The sequence below is a fragment of the Dipodomys merriami genome, unplaced genomic scaffold (genome assembly GCF_024711535.1).
Source record: "Dipodomys merriami isolate MVZ:Mamm:240054 unplaced genomic scaffold, mDipMer1.0.p SCAF_7, whole genome shotgun sequence".
Classification (NCBI taxonomy): Eukaryota; Metazoa; Chordata; class Mammalia; order Rodentia; family Heteromyidae; genus Dipodomys; species Dipodomys merriami.
In genome coordinates, this window is record NW_027206290.1 from 55,431,101 (window position 1) to 55,453,775 (window position 22,675).

General features: G+C 40.6%; 2 protein-coding genes and 1 non-coding gene across 5 annotated transcripts in view; 2 read left to right on the forward strand and 1 right to left on the reverse strand.

The window, feature by feature from the left end:
* Positions 1-1,597: 1,597 nt before the first annotated feature.
* Positions 1,598-18,402, reverse strand: Polr3f (RNA polymerase III subunit F). The gene is made up of 9 exons (XM_070006686.1): positions 18,239-18,402; positions 17,383-17,500; positions 15,699-15,766; positions 14,709-14,776; positions 9,861-9,973; positions 7,165-7,308; positions 6,189-6,296; positions 4,962-5,153; positions 1,598-3,666 (listed from the first exon to the last, which is right to left on the reverse strand). Exons 1-9 carry the CDS (start codon positions 18,298-18,300, stop codon positions 3,589-3,591), a joined length of 951 nt encoding a protein of 316 aa, XP_069862787.1. The 5' UTR covers positions 18,301-18,402; the 3' UTR covers positions 1,598-3,588.
* On the forward strand, positions 7,384-7,508 carry LOC138817365 (small nucleolar RNA SNORA67). The gene has a single exon (XR_011368823.1). It is a non-coding gene; the product is annotated as a small nucleolar RNA SNORA67 (small nucleolar RNA).
* Positions 18,403-18,707: 305 nt separating the features above from the next.
* Dzank1 (double zinc ribbon and ankyrin repeat domains 1) overlaps positions 18,708-22,675 on the forward strand; it is a 56,115-nt gene continuing 52,147 nt past the window's right edge. For 2 of the 3 annotated variants that reach the window (XM_070006683.1, XM_070006684.1), the window contains exons 1-3: positions 18,708-18,772; positions 20,330-20,446; positions 22,450-22,603. In XM_070006683.1, coding sequence (XP_069862784.1) covers positions 20,338-20,446; positions 22,450-22,603 — 263 coding nt within the window. In that variant the 5' untranslated portion in view covers positions 18,708-18,772; positions 20,330-20,337. Of the gene's footprint in view, positions 18,773-20,329; positions 20,447-22,449; positions 22,604-22,675 lie in introns of those variants that run through there. The other variant, XM_070006685.1, reaches the window with a different exon arrangement.

Consider the following 22,675-nt stretch of genomic DNA (forward strand, 5'->3'; position numbering starts at 1 on the left):
AATGCTTTTGGGAAGCACTGCTCTAGGGCACACTTTGCATCCACACCTAATTTAAAATAAAGAGAAAGCAAAGCCAGGTGCTGGTGACTTATACCTGTAATCCTAGCTACTCAGGAGGCTAAGATCTGGGGATCATGGTTTGAAGCCAAACCAGGCAGGAAAAGTACATGAGACTCTTATCTCCAATTAACCACCAAAAAGCCAGAAGTGGAGTTGTGCCTCAAGTGGTAGAGTACTAGCCTTGAGCAAAAGAAGCTCAGGGACAGTGACCAGGCCCTGAGTTCTAGCTCCAGGACTAGCATTAAAAAAAAAAAAAAAAAGCAAGTGACTCCATTTGAAATTACCTTTTTGTCAGGGGGAGAGGAATCCTTGCCTCACATATTCTAGGCAAGTGTTCTACCTCTGAGCTACATCTCCAGCCCCTAAATTGGTTCTTTTTGATTAATGTTCTTAGTTGACCATAAGTCTATATAAGATTTATTCACTGCCAGTCTAAATCAGAAGGTTCATGTGAAGAGCCACATAAGTACTCATTAAAAACTAGAATCATGGACTCAAGAATTGTTTAGCTCTCCATGGATCACCATTTGACATAGAGGAGCCTCAACACTCTGGAGAATATTGTCAGTTGAACTAAGTACCTAATATTATATATAGATTGACTAACTTGAATTTTTACTGTTGTGAGTCTACAATTTATTTTATTTCTGTAGGATACTTAATCTAACTGTACATCAGAGGTGCTGTATTTTCTTTCTCCTTCAGTTAATGTTCAGAATAATAAACATGATATGGGAAAATCGTTTGAAGGGTCTATTTATTTTAATGAGGCAAGGAAATTTTTTAGTCACTGACTGTAAATTTAGGAACTCAATTTCTGCTTATTAAAACACAATACAGGGGGTGGGAAGGTGGCTCAGTGGTAGAGTACTTGCCTTACATGCATGAGGCCCTGGGTTTGATTCCTCAGCACCACATAAGCAGAAAAGACTGGAAGTGGCGCTGTGGTTCAAGTGGTAGAGCGCTAGCTTTGAGCTGAAGAGCTGAGGGATAGTGCCCAGGCCTAGAGTTCAGGCCCCACAAATGTCAAAAACAAACCAACAAAACCCCCAAAATATAGTCTATATTTGGAACCCAAGTTGGTTCCCTCTCCTAACTTTCCTTTACATTTCAAACTGGTGTTAAGATTCAGCCCCTTGGTAGGGTGCTCTGTGATTCCATGTTGGCTTGGATACAGACATTTTTTTTTTTTTTTCTGATGTCAGAGCTTGAACCTCAAGCCTCATGCTTGCTTGCTCTGCTAGCACCCTACCACAAGCTTTTAGCCCTGGACATAGAAACTTTGAAGCGTAGTTTCAAGGTGAAATTACAATAGGTGTACTGCTATTTTCTGTGCAACAGTAACCTAGTATTTCCATATGCCTAATGCCCAGATCTAAAAGTGCCATAACATTTTTCAAAAAAGACAACAAATCTAAATATGTAGGAGAACAATGGTCTCTACTTGACCTCTCAAAGTATGAATTGAAGATGAGTCTATTAAATGATTAAACACTGCCTCAGTTCTGTCTACTATATAACAACATACACAGACTGATGATTTATCAACAATAGGAATTTATTTCTCAAAATTCTGGAGGTTGAGAAATTCAAGATCAAGGTGCTGAGAAATTCATTGATGAGGGTCCCCATTTGGGTTCTACGATGGATATCTTCTGTGTCCTCACACAGAACAACAACATGTCTCTTTGGGCCTAATTTTATAAGGCACTAATTCCACTCAAGGACTCTACCTCTAAATACCATCAACATATGAATTTGGTGGTGGTGGTAAGGGATATCCTAACAAATATAATTATTTACAATGAAAATGAGTCTTAAGGGACTGGGAATGTGGTTCAGTGCTTGCCTAGCATGCATGAAGCCCTGGGTTCGATTTCTCAGTACCTCATAAACAGAAAAGGCTGGAAGTGGTGCTGTGATTTAAGTGGTAGAGCTCTAGCCTTGAGCAAAAAAGCAGCTCAGGGTTAGTGCCCAGGCCCTCAGTTCAAGCCCCAAGACTGCCCCCCCCTCCAAATCATTAATATTTATGCAGTGAAAATATACCCCTTGACAGTAGTCATCATTTGGGATTGGGCTAAATAAATGGCAGCATAATCCTCTGAAAGAATAATACTGATATAAAATGGAGTAGCATGTAGAAAAGACGTTCTATTCATCCAGTCATGCCCCAGGTTTGCATACATTCCTGCATCCCTGCTCTTTCTACCTTCACCACTTTTAGTGTCTTCTCAATGAAATAGAGAGAAATTAAGAAACCCAAATGGTAGTAACCCAATAAAGAAAGTTTCCAGCTGGGCGCTGGTGGCTCACGCCTGTAATCCTAGCCACTCAGGAGGCTGAGATCTGAGGATCGCGGTTCAAAGCCAGCCCGGGCAGGAGAGACCGTGAGACTCCTATCTCCAATAAACCACCAGAAAACCGGAAGTGGTGCTGTTGCTCAAGTGGTAGAGCGCTTGTCTTGAGCTGAAGAGCTGAGGGACAGAGCCCAGGCCCAGAGTTCAAGCCCCATGACCGACAAAAAAAAAAAAAAAAAAAAAGAAAGTTTCCAAGCTGGGCACTAGTGCTCATGCCTGTAATCTTAGCTATTCAGGAAGCAGGTATCTGAGGATCAAGGTTCAAAGCCAACCTGGGCAAGAAAAATCCATGAGGCTCTTATCTCCAATTACCCAGCAGAAAACCAGAAATGGTGTTGTGGCTCAAAGTGGTTGTGCTAGCCTTGAGCAAAAGGAGCACAGGGAAGTGTCCAGGCTGAGTACAAGCCCCATGACCAACCTCTGCCCCCCACCAAAAACAAGAACAAAAAGTTTCCAATGAAGCCCTTAATGTAAATAAGTCTAGCTAATTATCTATTTATTTTTTATTGGTGAAGATGATTGAACTCTGGGCCTGGGCACTGTCCCTCTGCTCTTCAGCTCAAGGCTAGTGCTCTACCACTTGAGCCACAGCACCATTTCCAGTTTCCTGGTGGTTTATTGGAGAGATTAGTCTCATGGACTTTCCTGCCTGGGCTAGCTTTGAACCGTGATCCTTAGATCGCAGCCTCTTTAGTAGCTAGGATTATAATCGTGAGCCACCAGGGCCCGGCTTGATTATTATTACTTTGGCTGTACTGAGGGCTGAATATTGAACAAAAAGTCTTGCACTTTATCACTTAAGCCCATGCCCTAGCCCTAAAATGAAAACTTGAGTGCTTTAATCATTACCATAGTAGTAGTAAATATAGGTTTGTTGGCTTCTTTTTCCTTGAACGAAGTCTTGAAACTTCAAAGATGTGGTTTTCCAGAGCTTCAATGTATTTTATTTGTTGAGGAATGGATTTCACTGTTCTGTTTCATTTTCTGTTGGCTACTCTTCCAATATAAATTTAATCTTCATAAATAAAAAAAAGTCTTCATAGCAGCAAGTCTGTATCCATTACTGTGAAGTATATTTTCAAAGAACTCTGATGTTCCATCATGAATTATTTGGTCTCAAAGTAACTTCATTTGAAAATGTTTAATAAAGTTCATAGTTCTGTATTAAATATTAAAATTCAAGCCATTCTGTCATATAAATACAATTAGATGGTGAAATCTCACCACCTTCATGGCAGTCATCAAAAACCTTAAAAAACAAAAGTTTATATTCAAAATGAAGTTTTAAAATCTTTAAAATACTTTAAAAGTAGCATTTAAAATACTTTAAAAATAGTTTTAATTTAAAGCAGTATTTTTACAAAACTTTAAAAATAACTAGGGATTGTATTTAAGAACATGATGTGATAATGCCTGGTTTGTGATTATGCAATTAGTTAATGGTGGGGCCTGATCATGTTCACCCGCCCACCAAACAAAAGGCTATCAGCAGGTATCATAGGAATATATAGTCTTACACATAGAAATGTTTCATATTTAGCTACCTTCATTCCTATGAAGGAAACTAAACAAAATTTCCTCTGTTAGCATTCTGTCTAGGACTTGAAACCAAGGAAAGAAAGACAGGTATAAGGAATATGGCATACAACAAAATATGGCATACTAGCAGCTCAAGAACATAATGCCACAAGGATTGAAATCTCTTGCTCTTTGGCAGCCTCAGTGCCTTCAGCATATGGTTGGCACTCTTAAATAGGATTTTATTTATTTATTTATTATGTTTTGGGGGGGTCCAGTCATGGGGCCTGAACTCTGGGCCTGGGCGCTGCCCCTCAGCTCTTCAGCTCAAGGCTAATGCTCTACCACTTGAGCCACAGCGCCACTTCTGGCTTTTTTCTTTTTGCTTATGTGGTGCTGAGGAATTGAACCCAGGGCCTTATGCATACAAGGCAAGCACTCTACCACTGAGCCACCTTCCCAGCCACTTAAATAGGATTTAATGGAACTGCTAAGGCCTGCTGGGAAAAAGATTATCTGGGCTTAAATCTAAAGTGATAACTAAGCTGATGTTCTTAGGTTTTCCCAAGCCTAAGTCCCACCATCCCCCTTTTTAACTGATTTCAATTGAACCTGCGGCCTGTACATGCTAAGCATGCACTTTACTACTAAGCTGTACCCCTCAAACATAAGTTCCCTTGTTCATTAGGGGAAATAACACCATTAGTTCCAAGGACATATGGAGGTTCAAATGAGACAACATAAAACTCATTAAAAACATGCCTGGCCCATAGTAGGTTTTCAAATCTTATTTTTGTCTCTAGCCCTTATCTAAGTGTCCATTTTAAGGCCATGAGCAGAAACTGCCGATGTCTTTAACCTGATTATTTTGAGTTTGAGGTAATATTTGTTCCTTAGGGAACATGGAGGTTTTAGTAACTGTTGATCAATCCCAAGAATCTCGGAAATCAACTTGTTGCTCTGTTTGTCTAGGTGGCATTTGGGCCTGGTGATAGTCAAGGGTGAAATGAAGCTGTTTTAACGTACCGGGCAGAGACCACAGGGTGCCCGGACCAAACCCGTAGGTAGGAGGATTGGATTGACGGCCCTGTATAGTTTCATGTGTCCATCTACACTGCCAACTGTGCCTTCTTTTGCAGCAATGATAGTCATCTCCACTTTCCCATCATAAATGAGTGTATTCAGGATGGTTTCAATGTCCTCCATGGACAACTCTACCTAAGAAAGGACAAAGGAAAGATGCATAAAGGATAAGGAGATCCTTTTGTACGATGTTATAAGCAGCAAAGTTCTTCTATGAAATGGAGAAGTAATGTGCTAGAGAGATTAATAAAAAATACAAAAAGAGCTGAGTGCTGGTGGCCCACATCTGTAATTCCTAGGAACTCAGGAGGCTGAGATCTGAGGATCATGATTCAAAGCTAGCCCGGGAAGGAAAGCCCATGAGACTCTTTATCTCCAATTAGCCACCAGAAAACCAGAAGAGGAGCTGTGGTTCAAGTGGTAGAGTGCTAGCCTTGAGCTGAAGAGCTCAGGGACAGTGCCCAGGCCCAGAGTTCAAGCCCCATGACCAACCAAAAAAAAAAAAGTACAAGGTAAACAATGGTCCGCTGAAATGCTAGGAGCAGAAGGCTAACTTTTTGCTCAATGTGACACATTCTGATGTCATAATTTTAGGAAAAAATCTAGATCTCACAAAGTAACATTTCTTTGGCAAGAATTTGACAGATTCTTACAATGCTTTAACAGAAAGATACTTTAGACATCAAACAGTCCAAGTTCCTATTCCTTTATAAATGAGAAATTTAGAGCTCAGGAAATAAAAAAGATATGTCCAATTGCAATTGTGGCTTCTTTTCTGATGATAAAATCATCAATGTTCTCATGTGTAAGTCTTCAAAAGAATACTGCCAATACCAATAAAAACTGATGGTATGGCTGATATTTTGCACACATACTTAACTATGCATATGTGAGTCAAGAACTTGTTAGGACAGACTTTGGGTGGTGAAATGTACTGCCAGTTGTATACTCTGTTGCTCTTATGTTCCAAGCTCAACAATATTTACCAATGTCATGGAATAATGGCTGCCTTTACTAAGACTAAGACAGTGTTTTCCCAAAGTGACTACTGCAGAATATTCACAGCTCTCACCCAAAAGAGGTCTAGGTCAAATATGCTGGGTATTCATTGTAATCTGTGTCTATATGAAGAACAGGTTTTACATGGAAGGTAAGAAAGAAAGTTCTGACCTTACTGATCCCTAATTCACAGATATATTTCCACACTTCATGGGAGGAAGCAAATGAGCTATTTCTTTGTATCATTGGATTCTGCTTACTTTCTCGTGCTGTTTCTGCCTGTAAGGGATGAAACATAAAAGATCTAAGCAAGAATGTTAGTCAATGCTTTTGTAGTTGTTGTAGATCCTGGGGCTTGAACTCAGGGCTTGGGCACTGTCCCTGAGCTTCTTTTGCTCAAGGCTAGTACTCTACCAGTTGAGCCACAGTGCCACTTCCGGCTTTTTCTGTTTATGTGGTACTGAGAAATCAAACCCAGGGCAAGCACTCTACCATTAAGCCACATTCCCAGCCTAGTCAATGCTTTCTGAATACAATTTTTTTGGGGGAGGGGATCAGTTGTGGGGCTGGAACTCTGGGCTTGGACGCTATCCCTCAGCTCTTCAGCTCAAGGCAAGCAATCTACCGCTCGAGCCACAGCGCCACTTCTGGTTTTCTAGTGGTTTATTGGAGATAAGAGTCTCACAGACTTTCCTGCCTGGGCTGGCTTTGAACCGTGATCCTCAGATCTCAGCTTCCTGAGTAGCTAGGATTACAGGCGTGAGCCACCGATGCCTGGCTCTGAATACAATTTATATGGAAACAAACCAACAGCAAAACATAGTCTGTTTAGGGCTGGGAAGTTGGCTCAGTGGTAGAGCGCTTGCCTTGCATGCCCTGGGTTCGATTCCTTAGCACCACATAAGAAAAAAGAAAAAACCCGGAAGTGGCGCTGTGGCTCAAGTGGTAGAGCGCTAGCCTTGAGCTGAAGAGCTGAGGGACAGTGCTCAGGCCCAGAGTTCAGGCCCCATTACCAGACCCCCCCCCAAAAAAAAAAAAAAAACATAGTCTGTTTAGTAAAAATTGCTAACTTCATAGAATATTACACACAAGATCAAGCATCTTTTATGAATCACGTAAAAGAAAGGTTTTCTTAACTCTGCCTCACCTTGGATTGTAGAAATTTGAAACACTGTTGGTTAAGCACCTCTACAAATTCAGATTCAAAATCCTGGTCACTGTACCAGGCACCACCAGTCACAGACCGATCTGGCTGCAGGTTGTACAGCATATATACTTTCTTTTTGGAGGCCTAGGAAAAAAGGGGGACAGTTCATGTATTTTTAACGATTTTTTTAAATGACATACTTTTTAAAATAAGAATTTATTTTAAAAAGTTTCACATGTACAGAATTATTAGAAAGACAACTTGGAAGACCATCTGGCATGCCTAAATATTTTGGGGAACAGGAGGTGCATATTTCCTTTGCCTTTCTTAGGCTGCCTACATATTAAAAAAAACCTACACAAGAATTATTACAAATATGTGGAGGGCTGGGAAGGTGGCTCAGTGGTATAGCGCTTGCCTTGCATGCCTGAGGCCCTGGGTTCGATTCCTCAGCACCACATAAGCAAAAAGAAAAAGAAAGCCAGAAGTGGTGCTGTGGCTCAAGTGGTAGAGCGCTAGCCTTGAGCTGAAGAGCTCAAGAGTTCAGGCCCCATGACCGGACCCAAAAAAAAAAAACAAAACAAAAACAAAAAAAAAATATGTGGAGAAAGTTCCCAAACTTGTGTTGGTGTCTACAGTGAGGGCAGTCTTGAAAGTGGGTAAAACTGCCTTTAACTTGTGTCAGAATTACATTGCTGCCAACATGCCACTTCACTTTCATAAAATGTTTAAGTCTAATACACTGTATAGTTAGGATTGGAATGGTTAACAAGGATTCTGAAGGGAAAAAACTTCCTAACTCAGAAAAGTACTCATGTACATTCCTTTTTACAGGACAGCACCTTATTCCTCTACCTGCTTCACTCAGGTTGTTTTCTTACATTCTGTAATATATTTAGTTCCTTGTTTTATTGTACCCTGGGATCTGCCTAATTCCTAAATGACATTATAAAATTTAATGCATATTAAAATTACTCTTTGTGCTATCAATTACTATAGTTTTGGGGGTTTTATTGTTAATGGTTTTGTCAGTAATGGGTCTTGAATTTGGAGCCTGGGTGCTATACCTGAGCTCTTTTCTTCAAGGCTAGCTCTCTACTACCTTGAGCCACAGCAGCACTTGTGGTTTTCTTGTGATAAACTGGAGATTTCGTGTGGTGAATTGGTAGTGTCTCCTGCCTGGACTGGCTTTGAACCATGATACTCATATCTCAGCCTCCTGAGTAGCTAGGATTACATACGTGAGCCACCAGTGCCCAGCTATTTTCTATAATTTTGATACATGTTTAATGCAAGCTTGTATCATATAGAACAGTTTTGCTGCCCCTAAAATATCTCCCATGCTTCTCTTATTCAACTTCTCCCTACTCCCATGCCCATCCTTGGTAACCACTTAGTTTATCACTGTGTCTGCAGTCTTGCTAGAATTCCACAAAGTTAGATAGCTGGAGTGTAGAATATGTAGCCTTTTCAGAGTGGCTTCTTTCACTGAGCAATATGAATTAAAGATTTTCCATGTCTTTTTAGGATAGCAGCTCATTTCTTTACACCAGTAAACATTCCAGTTTGGTTAGAAAGATAAGAAACACCAATATAGTATAGGAGACACTACAGGTATCCAGGACAGACACTACCAAAAGATCCAGGGAAGGCATTTATCTCTGACTTGCTCACTAAGGATCCCAAGCACCCAGAGTATGTGCCTAGAACACACCACTAGGTATATGCTGAATATATATGCTAACACATGTTAGAATAAAGTAAACTTGATCTCACAGTATAAAAACTAGGAAAAGTGTTCTTCAAAATGAGTTCACTGAAGAAGTTTTAGTTTGGAATGGGTTAGACATCAATTAGGCAGTGAAAAAATAGTATCTCCAACTCAGGTTAATATGTGTGTATGCACATGTGTGCTCAGCGCAGCGAACACTTAACACACTGGTTTGGGGCTTGAAATTCAGGTCCCTGGCCAGTGTGAGCTAATTTTTAGGATTAGAATGGTTCCCTGATGGGGAGAAAACTTTTTTTTTGTTTTTTGTCAGTCATGGGGCTTGAACTCTGGGCCTAGGCACTCTCCCTTGGCTCTTCAGCTCAAGGCTAGTGTTCTTCCACTTGAGCCATAGCACCACTTCTGGTTTTCTGGTGGTTAATTGGAGATAAGAGTCTCATGGACTTTTCTCCCAGGCATTGAACCGTGATCCTCAGATCTCAGCCGTAATCCTCAGATCTCAGCCGTGATCCTCAGATCTCAGCCTCCTGAGCAGCTAGGATTATAGGCATGAACCACAAGGGCCCAGTTGGAAAAAACTTCTCAACTTCAGAAAAGTGCTTTTTTCAAAGTCCTTTTTTGGGGGCAGTTGCTTTAAATCATAGCATAGACTGAAGAATAAAACCCTGAAAGCCGGGCGCTGGTGGCTCACGCCTGTAATCCTAGCTACTCAGGAGGCTGAGATCTGAGGATCACGGTTCAAAGCCAGCCCGGACAGGAGAGACTGCGAGACTCCTATCTCCAATAAACCACCAGAAAACCGGAAGTGGCGCTGTAGCTCAAGTGGTAGAGCGCTCGCCTTGAGCTGAAGAGCTGAGGGACAGCACCCAGGCCCAGAGTTCAAGTCCCACAACCGACAAAAAAAAAAAAAAAAAAAAAAAAACCCTGAAGTACACTTATAACAACATATATAAGGAAAATTACTCACTGCTACAGACTTAACAGCTTTGATAAGCTTTTTACTTTCCAAATTCTTTAGAATTTTGTTGATTTCTGTTAATGGCAAGTTGCTTTTGTATCGAATATCTCTGCTCCATATTCCTATGGGAAATTAAAACAAGTTGAAGTACAATGTGTGTTTCTATTCATTACCTATATCTCATTCTAAATTATTAAAATAAATTGACAGCAAACCCTTTAGAAAAAAAACAAACTTTATGTATTCATTGTTCTGTTAACAAAGATAGTAAATAAGTCAGACACTTTATATTAGAACTAGAAATTTCTAGGAATCTCATTCAGGCACCTTTTTGAAAACATGAAAAGAAGCTGGGCACTGGTGGTGTGCGCCTGTAATTCTAGCTTCTCAGGAGGCTGAGATCTGAGGATCACGGTTCAAAGCCAGCCCAGGCAGGAAAGACCGTGAGACTCTTATGTCCAATAAACCACTCAGAAAATCATAAGTGGCTTAGTGGCTCAAGTGGTAGAGTGGTTGAGCTGAAGAGCTGAGGTGACAGCATTCAGGCCCAGAGATTGGCCCCATGACTGACAACAAAACAAAACAAAACATGAAAAGGACATTTTTATACTGGGGGGAAAAACATGAATACTCTTGAATTTCAACGTATTTTCCATCCATTCTTTACACTAATCACTAGTTTCTTTTTCTTTGCTTTTTTTTTTTTTTTTTTTGCTGGTTGCGAGGCTTGAACTGTGGGCCTGGCCTCTGTCCCTCAGCATTTCAGCTCAAGGCTAGTGCTCTACCACTTGAGCTACAGCATCACTTCTGGTTTTCAGGTTTATTAGAGGTAAGAGTCTCATGGACTTTCCTACTTGGGCTGGCTTTGAACTGCAATCCTCAGATCTCAGCCTCCTGAGTAGGTAGGATTATAGGCATAAGCCACTGATACCCAGCTTCATTGCTAGTTTCTGATCATTTTCATTTTATTTTAATTTTTAATTTTTTGGAGTCGGGTCGTGGGGCCTGAACTCTGGGCCTGGGCGCTGTCCCTCAGCTCTTCAGCTCAAGGCTAGCGCTCTACCACTTGAGCCACAGTACCACTTCCAGCTTTTTTCTTATGTGGTGCTAAGGAATCGAACCCAGGGCCTCAGGCATATAAGGCAAGCGCTCCACCACTGAGCCACCTTCCCAGCCCCTCATTTTCATTTTAATTTGGGTCAAGTCAACTGCCACCTCTCTGAAAAAAAAAATGTTTAAGCTGAATGTTTGAATATATATCCATTATTTATATCACATTACATTGTAAAATTAAAAAAAATATTTCTGGCTTTTGTGTGTGTGTGTGTGGGTCGTGGAACCTGAACTCTGGGCCTGGGCACTGTCCCTCAGCTCTTCAGCTCAAGGCTAGCACTCTACCACTTGAGCCAAAACGCTACTTCCAGCTTTTTCTGCTTATGTGGTGCTGAGGAATTGAACCCAGGGCCTCATGCATACAAGGCAAGCACTCTACCAATGAGCCACCGTCCCAGCCTATTGTTCATTTTTGTAGCTACTAAAAACTAATTGTGGGAAGACATGATTATTCTTTCAAAGAGAAAATAAATATTACATGTGGAAAAAAGGTAAATAAAAATATTTTGTTTAGTTAAGCATAGTGGGGAACATCTATAGTATAGATAACATAATCAGCACTTGAGAGATGGAGGCAGGTAGACCTAGTCAAGATCAGCCTAGGTTGGGAAGGTGGCTCAGTAGTAGAGTGCTTGACTTGCATGCATGAAGCCCTGGGTTCAATTCCTCAGCACCACATAAGCAGAAAAAACTGGAAGTGGTGTTGTGGCTCAAGTGGTAGAACACTAGCCTTGAGTGGAAGAGCTGAGAGACAATGCCTATGCCCAGAGTTCAGGTCCCATGACTGACCAAAAGAAAAAAAGACCAGCCTAGGTTAGTGAGATCTTGTCTCAGAAAACAAATGACAATAACTAAAATTTTTGCTTTATTTTCCAGTGTAGTACTGTTTTTGTTGTTGTTGTTTGTCAGTCATGGGGCTTGAACTCTGGACCTAGGCCCTGTCCCTGAGCTCTTCAGCTCAAGGGCGTGCACTCTACCATTTGAGCCTGGGCAACACTTGGTTTTCTGGTGGCTCAAAAGATAAAAGACTTTCCTGCCTAGGCTGGCTTTGAACTACAATTCTCAGATCTCAGCCTCTTAAGTAGCTAGAATTATGTGTGTGAGCCATGAGCACCTGGCTGTAGGACTGTTTTTGAAATGTTAATTTAGCCAGGCACCAGTGGCTCACACCTATAATTCTAGTTACTCAGGAGGCTGAGATCTGAGGATTGTGGTTCAAAGCCAGCGTGGGCAGGAAACCCCATGAGACTCTTATCTCCAATAAACTACTAAAAAAAAAAGCCAGAAGTGGTGCTGTGGCTCAAGTGGTAGAGTGCTTGCCTTGAACAAAAGCAGCTCAGGAACAGCATGCAGGGACAAAGTGCATGCCCAGAATTCAAGCCCTAGAACTGGTTACAAAAACAAAACAAAACAAAATAAAAACACTAATTCACTGTAAAATACACTTAATTATACAATTTCAAATAATATTTTTACAAGACATTGTCAGTGACACAAATAGATCCTAAGGCATATTAACTACAATCTTTTTTTTTTTTTTGGTCGGTCGTGGGGCTTGAACTCTGCGCCTGGACGTTGTCCCTCAGCTCTTCAGCTCAAGGCTAGCACTCTACCACTTGAGCCACAGTGCCACTTCGGTTTTCTGAGTGGTTTATTGGAGCTAAGAGTCTCACAGACTTTCCTGCCTGGGCTGGCTTTGAAACACAATCCTCAGATCTCAGCCTCCTGAGTAGCTAGGATTAAAGGTGTGAGCCACCAGCGCAGGCTTAACTACAATCTTGATAGCAGAGTATAAGTGTGCGCGTGCATGCACCAATCAATACTAGAGCTTCAACTCAGGGCCAATCACAAATTTCACTCACTTTTTCACTCAGGGCTGATGCTCTACTACTTGAGCCACAGCTCTACTTCCAGCTTTTTGGTTATTAATTGGAGGCAAGAGTCTCATGGACATTCCTGCCCAGACTGTTTTTTTGTTTTTGTTTTAATATTTTTTTGTGTGTTGGTCCTGCAGTTGGAACTCAGGGCTTAGGCACTGACCTTGAGATTTTTTTCCTCAATGCTGGCACTCTAACACTTTAGACACAACTACTAGCTTTCTGGTGGTTAACTGTAAATAATAGTCTCATGGACTTTCCTGCCAGGACTGGCTTTGAACAGCAGTCCTCAGATCTCATCCTCCTGAGTAGCTAGGATTACCGGCATGAGTCACAGACACCTGGCTCCAGGCTGGCTTTGAACCTTTACCCTAGCATCCTGAGTAGCCAGTAACAGGGTGAGCCAGTGCCTAGCTTGTTTGGTTATTTTAGGTCTCACTGCATGGTGCAAGCTGTTCTCAATCTCATGATCTTCTAGCTTCAGCCTTCCAAGTATTAGGATTATAGGCATGTACTATCACACTCAGCTTGATACAGTTCTTCAAAAAGGATAGGAAGGGAAGTGTAACTATTGAAGAACATATATCAAAACACTGTCATGCTGCAGTATGCATCCTCTGGTCTTTGCAAAACCAGAGATGTCATTATCCACAATTTACAGGTAAGATGAAAAAACTAAGGCTCACAAAGCTTAAGTAACTTGTTCAAGATCATCACTTTGGTTTGAAAATTTCCCCATATTTCATGGTTTGGAAATATAATCTTCAGTCATATATTAATGTTTTTTTGAGAAGTAGAATAAATGCCTGTTAGGAAAAAATGAACTTTTTTTCTGTCAGTCATGGGCCTTAAACTCAGAGCCTGGGCACTATCTCTGAGCTTTTTTGCTCAAGGTTAGTGCTCTACCACTTTGAGTCACAGCTTTACTTCTGTTTTTTTGGTGGTTAAGTGGAAATAAGAGTCTCGCAGACTTTCCTGCCCAGGCTGGCTCTGAACTCTGATTCTCAGATCTAAGCCTCCTAAGTGACTAGGATTTTAGCCACCAGTGCCCAGTGAAAAATGATCTTTTGTACAATACATAGTGCAGTGGTAGAGTGCATGCCCTGCATATGCAAGGTCCTTCAATCTCTAGTACTGCAACAAACAAAAACTTCCAAAAGAAAAGTTTCTCTGCTGGCTTGCTCTGTCTCACTGTGATAACCTGTGCCATCTTGTGACTCTTCAAAGAATCCCTACTAGCAAGAAGGATTTAACAAGATTCTTCTAATATTCTAAGAAATACTTTCTTTTATAAAACCACCCAGTCTGTGATAGTTACAGCATCAGAAAACAGGCTAAGGTAGCTGTATAGCTAAAAAAAAAAAGTGAGAATTAAAAAAAAAAAAAACCTTTAAGTTTTAAATAAATAATTCATAAATGTGGCTTAGAACTGTTTAATTTCCCCATCTTCCTCACAGAAACAATGACATTACTCCTATGTATCCTTCAAGCACATGTATTTTTTTGGGGGGGGAGGGGAGATCCGGTCGTGGGGCCTGACCTCTGGGCCTGGGCACTGTCCCTCAGCTCTTCAGCTCAAGGCTAGCACTCTACCACTTGAGCCACAGCGCCACTTCCGGCTTTTTTCTTTTTGCTTATGTGGTGCTGGGGAATCGAACCCAGGGACTCAGGCATGCAAGGCAAGCGCTCTGCCACTGAGCCACCTTCCCAGCCCAAGCACATGTATTTTTATAAGTGTATGTTTTATTCCTTTCCTTCCTATTTTATACAAATGCTACAGCACTAAGTTTTACTCTGGATAGCTGCGATCTTGTTATATCTCAACCCCAAACCAATGTGTTTTCTGCTCCATTCTTCACAAGCTTACCTTTATTTCCTGCATCTTCTATGATTTGATATACTAGTTTTTCTTGGTTATCTGATCCCTTCATTTTCCTGCAGAGGAATAAAGCAGACTTTAAGAAGAAAGGGGGTATAGGATGTACAAAAATCTAAATTACTACTTAAAGAAATTATCAAAGCCAGCATATTAACTTATTTACCAAAAGAAGGGCTTACCTTAAAAAGAATGAGACAGAGCTGTGTGTACCAACATGAAAAGATGTCCAAGATATAGTAAGTGAAAAAAATAAGTTATAAGACAATATGGACAGCAGGATCCCATTTTTGTTTTTTAAAAAAAGATTATATATGAATGTACAATATATAAATATAGAATCATTTATGAGTTTAAATATACAAGAAAGGATATATATCTCATTTTTTAAAAGAGTGGTTACTCTGAGAAATGAAATATATGACAGAAAGCAAGAATGATATACAAGACAAATTTATACTCTCTCTCTCCCTTTCTCCCTTTTTCTCTATCTTTCTCCCTTCCTTCTTTCCTTTTCCTTCTCCTCCCCTCCCTCCCCCCCCCCTCTCTTTTTTTTAACTCAGAGCCTAGGCTCTGTCCCTTAGCTTTTTTACTCAAGGCTAGCACTACCACTGGAGCCAAAGTTCTACTTCCAGCTTTTTCTGGTTAATTAGAGATAAGAGTCTCATGGTCTTTTCTGCTTGGGCTGGTTTTGAACCTCCATCTCCAGATCTCATCCTCCTGAGTAGCTTGGATTACAAGGATGAGCCACTGGCACCTGGCTTTTTTGTTTGCTTTTTGTTTTTGAGACAAAGTTTCACTATATAGACAGGACTTCCCTCAAACTTTTGACCCTTTAGCTTCAACTATCTAAGTGCTTGAGTAAGAGGAATGCACCACCATACCTGGCTACACTGTGCAATTCTGTATTACCTTTTTTCCTAACACATACATTACAATTATGATAATTAAGGCTTTATTAAAATAAAAAAAGTTGCTTACCCAGCATTCTGAGAATCCTTTATTCTATATAAAAGACCAGTATTACTCCTTAAGAGATCCAATTGACCCTAAATAATTTTAAAAACAGAAAATAAGATGTCAATTATAAGGTACATCAATTCTAATAACAAATGTTACTGTATTCTTTAATATTTTTACTATGCAGACTAAAATATCCTCCCTCATTTATTTGTCAGCTCTCCACTTGAGACTTAGCTTTCTGTCACATGAATTTTTGTGGGTTTTTTTTTGGCCAGATGTGAGGCTTGAACTATGGTCCTGGGCATTGTTTCTGAGCTCTTCAGCTCAAGGCTAGTGCCACAGTACCACTTCCAGTTTTCTGGTGGTTAACTGGAGATATGAATCTCATTGACTTTCCTGCCCAGCCTGGCTTTGAACTGCAATCCTCAGATCTCGGCCCCCTGAGTAGCTAGGATTAAAGGCGTAAGCCATTAGTGCCCAGCTTGTCACATGTATTTTTAAAAACTTAACTATTTCAATATATTTAAAATACCAGTATTAATAATGTATCAAAGGCTAGGAATGTTGTGTAGTGGGAGAGTACTTGTCTAGCATACAAGAAGCCTTGGGTTAGATTCCTCTTTACCACATAAACAGAAAAAGCCAGAAGTAGTGCTGTGGCTCAAATGGTAGGGTGCTAACCTTGAGTAAAAAGAAGCTTAGGGACAATGCCCAGGCCCTGAGTTCAAGCCCCAGGACTGGCAAAAAACAAAACAAAACAAAAAAAACCCCACAAAACAACAATGTCTAATATGCTGTATCCTAGGTTAGTTATATGGCTAATACCTAAGGAGTTTTACAAAAGCAGATTTTGAACAATACATAAAAATCAATACTCAAATCTAAATCTGCATCATATAATACAAATACAAAAATAAAACTTGTAAAGTTAAAAAGTTCGGATAAAGGGTAAAATTGTGGTCAGTACCACAATGACTAAATAAAATTATGAGGTTAACAATAATATTTAATGATGTACAACTGTATTTATTTATTTGGTATTGATCTGAGCCTGAACTCAGGTCTTCAAGTTCTCACTGGGCTTTGTTTTCAAGGTTGGTGCTTAATTACTTGAGCCATAGCTCCACTTCCAGCTTTTTGCTGGTTAACTGGAAATAAGAGTCTCATGGGCTTTCACACCCAGGCTGACTTCAAACCATGATCCTCAGATATCAGCCTCCTTAGTGCCTAGGATTACAGGTGTGAGGCACCAGTGCCTAGCTTTATGCATAATTTTATTGTGCTATATGAAATTAGGCAGAAATATCAAGAAATGAATAAACGCTTATGGTAGTATTCCCTTATATAATGAACCAAAAGTAAAATAAAGCATGTTCTGACATACTTCTGAATTGCCTTAGGACATCAGGAGAACCTGGATGCCTGTACCATTGGACTTCAGGTCATTCTGGGAAACTGAATGGGAGGGGCCCCATTCCTATATTTAACATTGGAAAATTAGTCTTAGGTATTTACTTACATACCAGATGAACTATGACACCTTCCTTCCCTCCCCTTGGCCCCATCAGGTGGCAAGGTGGGACCAGAAAACTAAATTTAGAGGCTCCATCTCTCACTTAAATTGGTACAATGAAGTTAGCCATCACAACTACAAGGTAACAATATATTAGAAATGACAGGACGTAGTTGGAATTCATCTTACCATAGACAACAGTCTATTGATGGCCACTGCCCGTTGTTGGGCTTCTATATGAGGCATTTCATTCTGAATTACTTGATCTGTGATTCCATGTGGGAACTGGTGGCATAATTCTATAATTCTAGAAACAAAGATATTAATATCAATGTGTTTGCTTGTTACAAAGAGTAGAGTTAAATGTTAAAGCTGAGACATCAATTTTCTCTGCTGGAATAAGAACAACGTTAGGCCACTAGTCGGTCAGCAGGAAACAAGGGCAAACATTTCCGGTGGGAAGCCAAAACTTAATGATAATTCCCTATAACTGGGGGCTGTTTGGGGAAGGAATTACCTTTATCAAGTAAATCCAAGTCTTCTTAAAAATCAACAAATGTATTAGTCATAATTGCTTGGCAAAGTTGAGGTCATTTAAAATATTGTGATAATCTATAAACAGCAGTGTAGTAGTAATAGCATACATAATATTAAAGAAGCTACAGGATAATTAGTGAAATGATTTGGCTTAAAGTTGCTTAGTAATTACAAACAGCCCTGATCCGTCCAGCGTCCAGTCGTGAGTTCCTTTAATGAGTGACAGAGTAACCCTGGATTACAAGTAGTAACCTACTACTTATGGATATTAGTTGTTTCTCCCTTAGAAAGGGAGAACGTTATTACGACAAAGTCAATTACAAAAGTTGCAAGCTTTCAAATGGGGTATGCATACAGAACCCGGCTCCCTCGTGCTCCCCCCACTAGTTCCAGCCTCTCCCTTAGGAAAGGAGTCCCGTAGGGGCCTGCAGGGGCCTGCAGGAGGCCGCCTGCAGGGAACAGGGGTGGAGGCCATCTGGAGTCAAAAAAGTGAGCCTCAATGATTCACCTGTTTTCAATTTCGACCGGATCGGCGTCAGGGGGCTGCACCTTCACCTTCACCTCAGCCATAGTGCTCAGTTCCCGGATCTGAAGGAAGAAACTAACCCCGGAACCACGGGAGGCCACAATACAAGCTGGGAAGCGGGTCCTTCTCCTTCGCGTCGCAGACGGTCCTTCCTTGTCTGTCGGCGTGGGGCGTCCAACCCTTGCCTGCTGCATCCCACTCACTACAGCTCCAAAATGTTGTGATTCAGAAATTTCAGCATATGATGAACGAACAAACCTGTGTTCCTCATTCTCATTAGGTAGGCGCTCCACCTTCTAGTGTTTTTCAAATTCTGTGAAGGCATATTCTTGGATGCCTATAGTAAAGCCACGGGAAAGGTTAGCCTAGCTGGTCCCAGAGACAGGGGCGGGGCTAGTTGCTAGGAATCTGATTTTCCCGCCAATCATCTGCTCAGCTTCCAGTAGGCGGGGCAAATCTTGCGGCGTCTGTGGTAACCGGGCTGTGAAGAAGGGAAGAGGCCTGAAGCGGTCAGAGGTGGGTGACTGGGTGGCGAGCTGCGGTGACCTTGCTGGGGGTGGGTTAAGGGGCAGGGGACGCTGTTGATTTCTTGTTGCATTTGGGGGAGAAAGAGGAGGGCCTCTTTCGCTCCAGCCGTAAGGAAGCAGGCCTGACAGCCCAGCGGGGGTGAGAACTAGACGGGCTCTGGTCCCCGGAGCGTGGCGGTGGTCCAGGAGGAGGGCGTTGGGTCGTGGGTGATGGGTTTCCACTAATTGTGCGCGGCTCTTTGCGTTTAGATAAGCCTTTTCCTCCAACCCCTTTGTGTGAGGTCACACCAGCATCCCAAGGGCAGTCACTAGTCCCTGCGCTGAGAATTCGTCTCTCTCCCACTGTATTTATTTAGAATTGTCAGCTATTTTTATTTGAATTGCCCTTCACTTGAATGGAAATACGATTATGGGCAAGTTTCCCCCACGTTCAGCCTCACTTCTGTAGGATCAAATGTTGCCCTATCAGTATCTGCAGTTTATATTATTGGCCCTCGATCAAGAATTATCCAACAAGGTATTGAGTTCACCTCTTTGATTTAGTTCTCTCAATTTCCAGACTACAGTCTGGCCAAACTCAAACCACAAACATGCTCAGAGCAACACGAGAACTGCAAGAACTAAAATAAAAATGTCTATAAATAGCCTAGCTGCCCAATCACAAATTGATAGATAAGCTTATATAAACCATAGAAAATTATTAAATGTAAAATGAGAATGAAAATACCACACTATTAAAGTATCCATAATTGTTGACGTTTGAAAAGGCAATACAGCAATATAAATGGCTGCTGTACTAAGGTGGAGTTAGGGTTGTTCCCCTCCCCCAACCTGAGACCTATGCATTAAAAATTATGATACCTTTCCAAAATGAAAAACCAGAAAGGTCTCCCTAGTGGTGATTATTTATGAATACAGTAGGTAGAATCGGAAGCTTGTTTGTTGCTCACTATATCTGTGCCAGCTACCTTTCCACTGAAAATTACGACTCCAATTCTTCTAAAGTGTCTGCAATTTTTCAGCACCAAATTCACTGTGTTGGAAAAGGCAGGGTATGGACCCAAAGCTTTCCCAAAGGAGTTGGCTGTAAATGAACTGCTGTATACATAGCCTTATTATCTCTTGTGTGATGCCTTTACCTGAGGGGATAAGTTCCCACCTGAGGTGACTTGCCAAGATAGAACTGTAGCTGGAGGCAGGGAAGGGTAATACTGATCCAAGGAAACTGAGATCAGAGCATTCATGGTAGTCTCTGTCTGCCTATTTCTTTTATTACCCATTCAAAGTAACTCCATTTCCCCCATTTCATTTATTCTTTCTTTCTTAGGAAAGAAAGAGACTAGGGAAACCCCCATATAAGACCTCACAAGCAAAAATATAATAGTTATATCAATTAAAATGGAATAATTGTAGGGAGTGTATTAACAATATCCTTTTTACATTTTATTAGATTTTCTGCATTTAAATAGGTGCTGTGGCTCTATAGTTTTTGTGTTGGGATATAGGTGCATGAAGGGATTTATTTTTATCTGTTTTTCTATGAAAGGGGAGAATATGACTGCTGGTTCAGTGTGTGTCCCTCAGATCATACCACTGCGAGTTCCTCAGCCTGGAAAAGCTAACCATGAAATTGATAACAATACTCTTTTGGAAATGAAATCAGGTAGGAATAACATATATTGGAACATAGTTGAAACAATCTTAATTTACCTTAGCCTAGGTAAGATGTCCAGAAGCCCACATTTTCCCAAGATGCTCAATATTTTGCTGGGATAATAAATTTGATGGACTAATAGAGACTTTCCAGTGTGACAGGTTAGAGATTGAATCACTATTTGGTTAAGTTCTAGTGAACTTGAGCATCTTTCTGAGTCTTCGTGTCCTCATGCTAAGATAGGGCTAATTATATCTACCACTTAGAGCCACTGAGGATTGAATGAGCTGGTATATATTGGTATATGTGAGTTGATAAACTAAGTGAATTGGGCATATGTGAGGTTCATAGTGGCAAGTGCATAGTAAAAAAAATCTTAATGTCTTATTACAAAAGTAGAGCAATGAATGTGTTTCCTGATAATATTTATTCTGCAAAATCTTTTTCTTTTTCTTTTTTTCTTTTTTTTTTTTTTTGTCAGTCGTGGGGCTTGAACTCAGGTTGGGCGTTGTCCCTGTGCTCTTCAGCTCAAGGCGAACACTTGAGCTACAGTGCCACTTCCTATTCTTCAAAATCTTGGGCTGGGAAGGTGGCTCAGTGGTAGAGTGCTTGCCTTGCATGCTTGAGGATCTGGGTTCGATTCCTCAGCACCACATAATCAGGAAAAAAAAAGCTGGAAGTGGCACTGTGGCTCAAGTGGTAGAGTGCTAGCCTTGAGTTGAAGAGCTGAGGGACAGCGCCCAGGCCCAGAGTTCAAGCCTCACGACCAGACCCAAAAAACAAAATCTTAAATATACTTACCTATGTATAACACACATGATCAATACTGAAAAGCTTTATAGATAAAACATGAACAAATATTTCTATAAAATGACTGAGATTTCAATTCTATATCCAATGTCTATTTTTTATTTGAATATATGTAATACTTTATGGATTTGCATGCTAATCGTCTCTATAATAATTCCAATTGTAGTTTGTGTGCTGGTGGAGCACAATATTTTATCTGAATTGAATGTAAATAAACTACTTAACTGCATTTGTAGGATAACCCTTCACTTCCTAGACCATGAATTCCAACTCAGAATATGCATCATTATGGTATGTCCTCCTAATATGATTTTTTTTTTTTGTCGGTTGTGGGGCTTGAACTCTGGGCCTGGGTGCTGTCCCTCAGCTCTTCAGCTCAAGGCAAGTGCTCTACCACTTGAGCCACAGCACCACCTTTGGTGGTTATAACCACCATTTTCTGGCCATTTATTGGAGATAAGAGTCTCATAGCCTTTCCTGCGGGCTGGCTTTGAACTGTGATCCTCAGGTCTCAGCCTCCTGGGTAGGTAGGATTACAGGCATGAGACACCAAGCACAGCTTCCTAATATGATTTTTAAAAAGAAAAATTTTAATGTATGTGTTTATAATTCAGGGAAAGTTGGATGATTGTTGACAAATAATGATTTGAAGGACAGGGGATCCAAATTCTTTAACATCTAAATATCAGATGCACAGAGATCCCACAATTCAATACTAAAAAAATAACCTGATGGAAGACTGGGCAAAGGATATGAAAAGACAGTTCATAGGAAACAAACTATAAATGTCTCTTACATGAATAAAACAGGGCTGGAGGAGTGACTCAAACTTTAGAGTGTCTGCATAACAATTGTAAAGGCCTGAGTTCAAACCCCAGAACTGCCAATGAATAAAGAAGTAAATGAAAGTATGTTTCTATCCATCCCTTTACCTGCTTTTTAGGTGTACCGTATCTCCTCCTTTCACACCATAATATTTATCACTTGCAAGAGGAACTTACTTATTTATTTACTGTTTGTATATTCTTCAAATGTAAACTCTATGAGAGCAGGGAATGTGGTCATGTGTGTGTCCTCAGTGTAATAAATGTAATAATCAAATAGAAACTATCATTTATACTCAGATACCTGACCTATAGCTATTATTTCAGGGACTTGCTACTTTAGTGTTAATTACAGTTATCCTGTTGTGGATTTTTCAGATACCCCAGATGTCAATATATATTATACCCTGGATGGCAGCAAACCTGAGTTTCTGAAGAGAATTGGTTATGGTGAAAATAATACATTTAAGTATACAAAACCCATTACTTTACCTGATGGGAAAATACAGGTTAAAGCTATTGCAGTCTCTAAGTAAGTTGATCAAACTGATTTGTAATAGCTTGCTTTAACTTTATTTAGTTCATCCTGTGATATCAGTGCTGC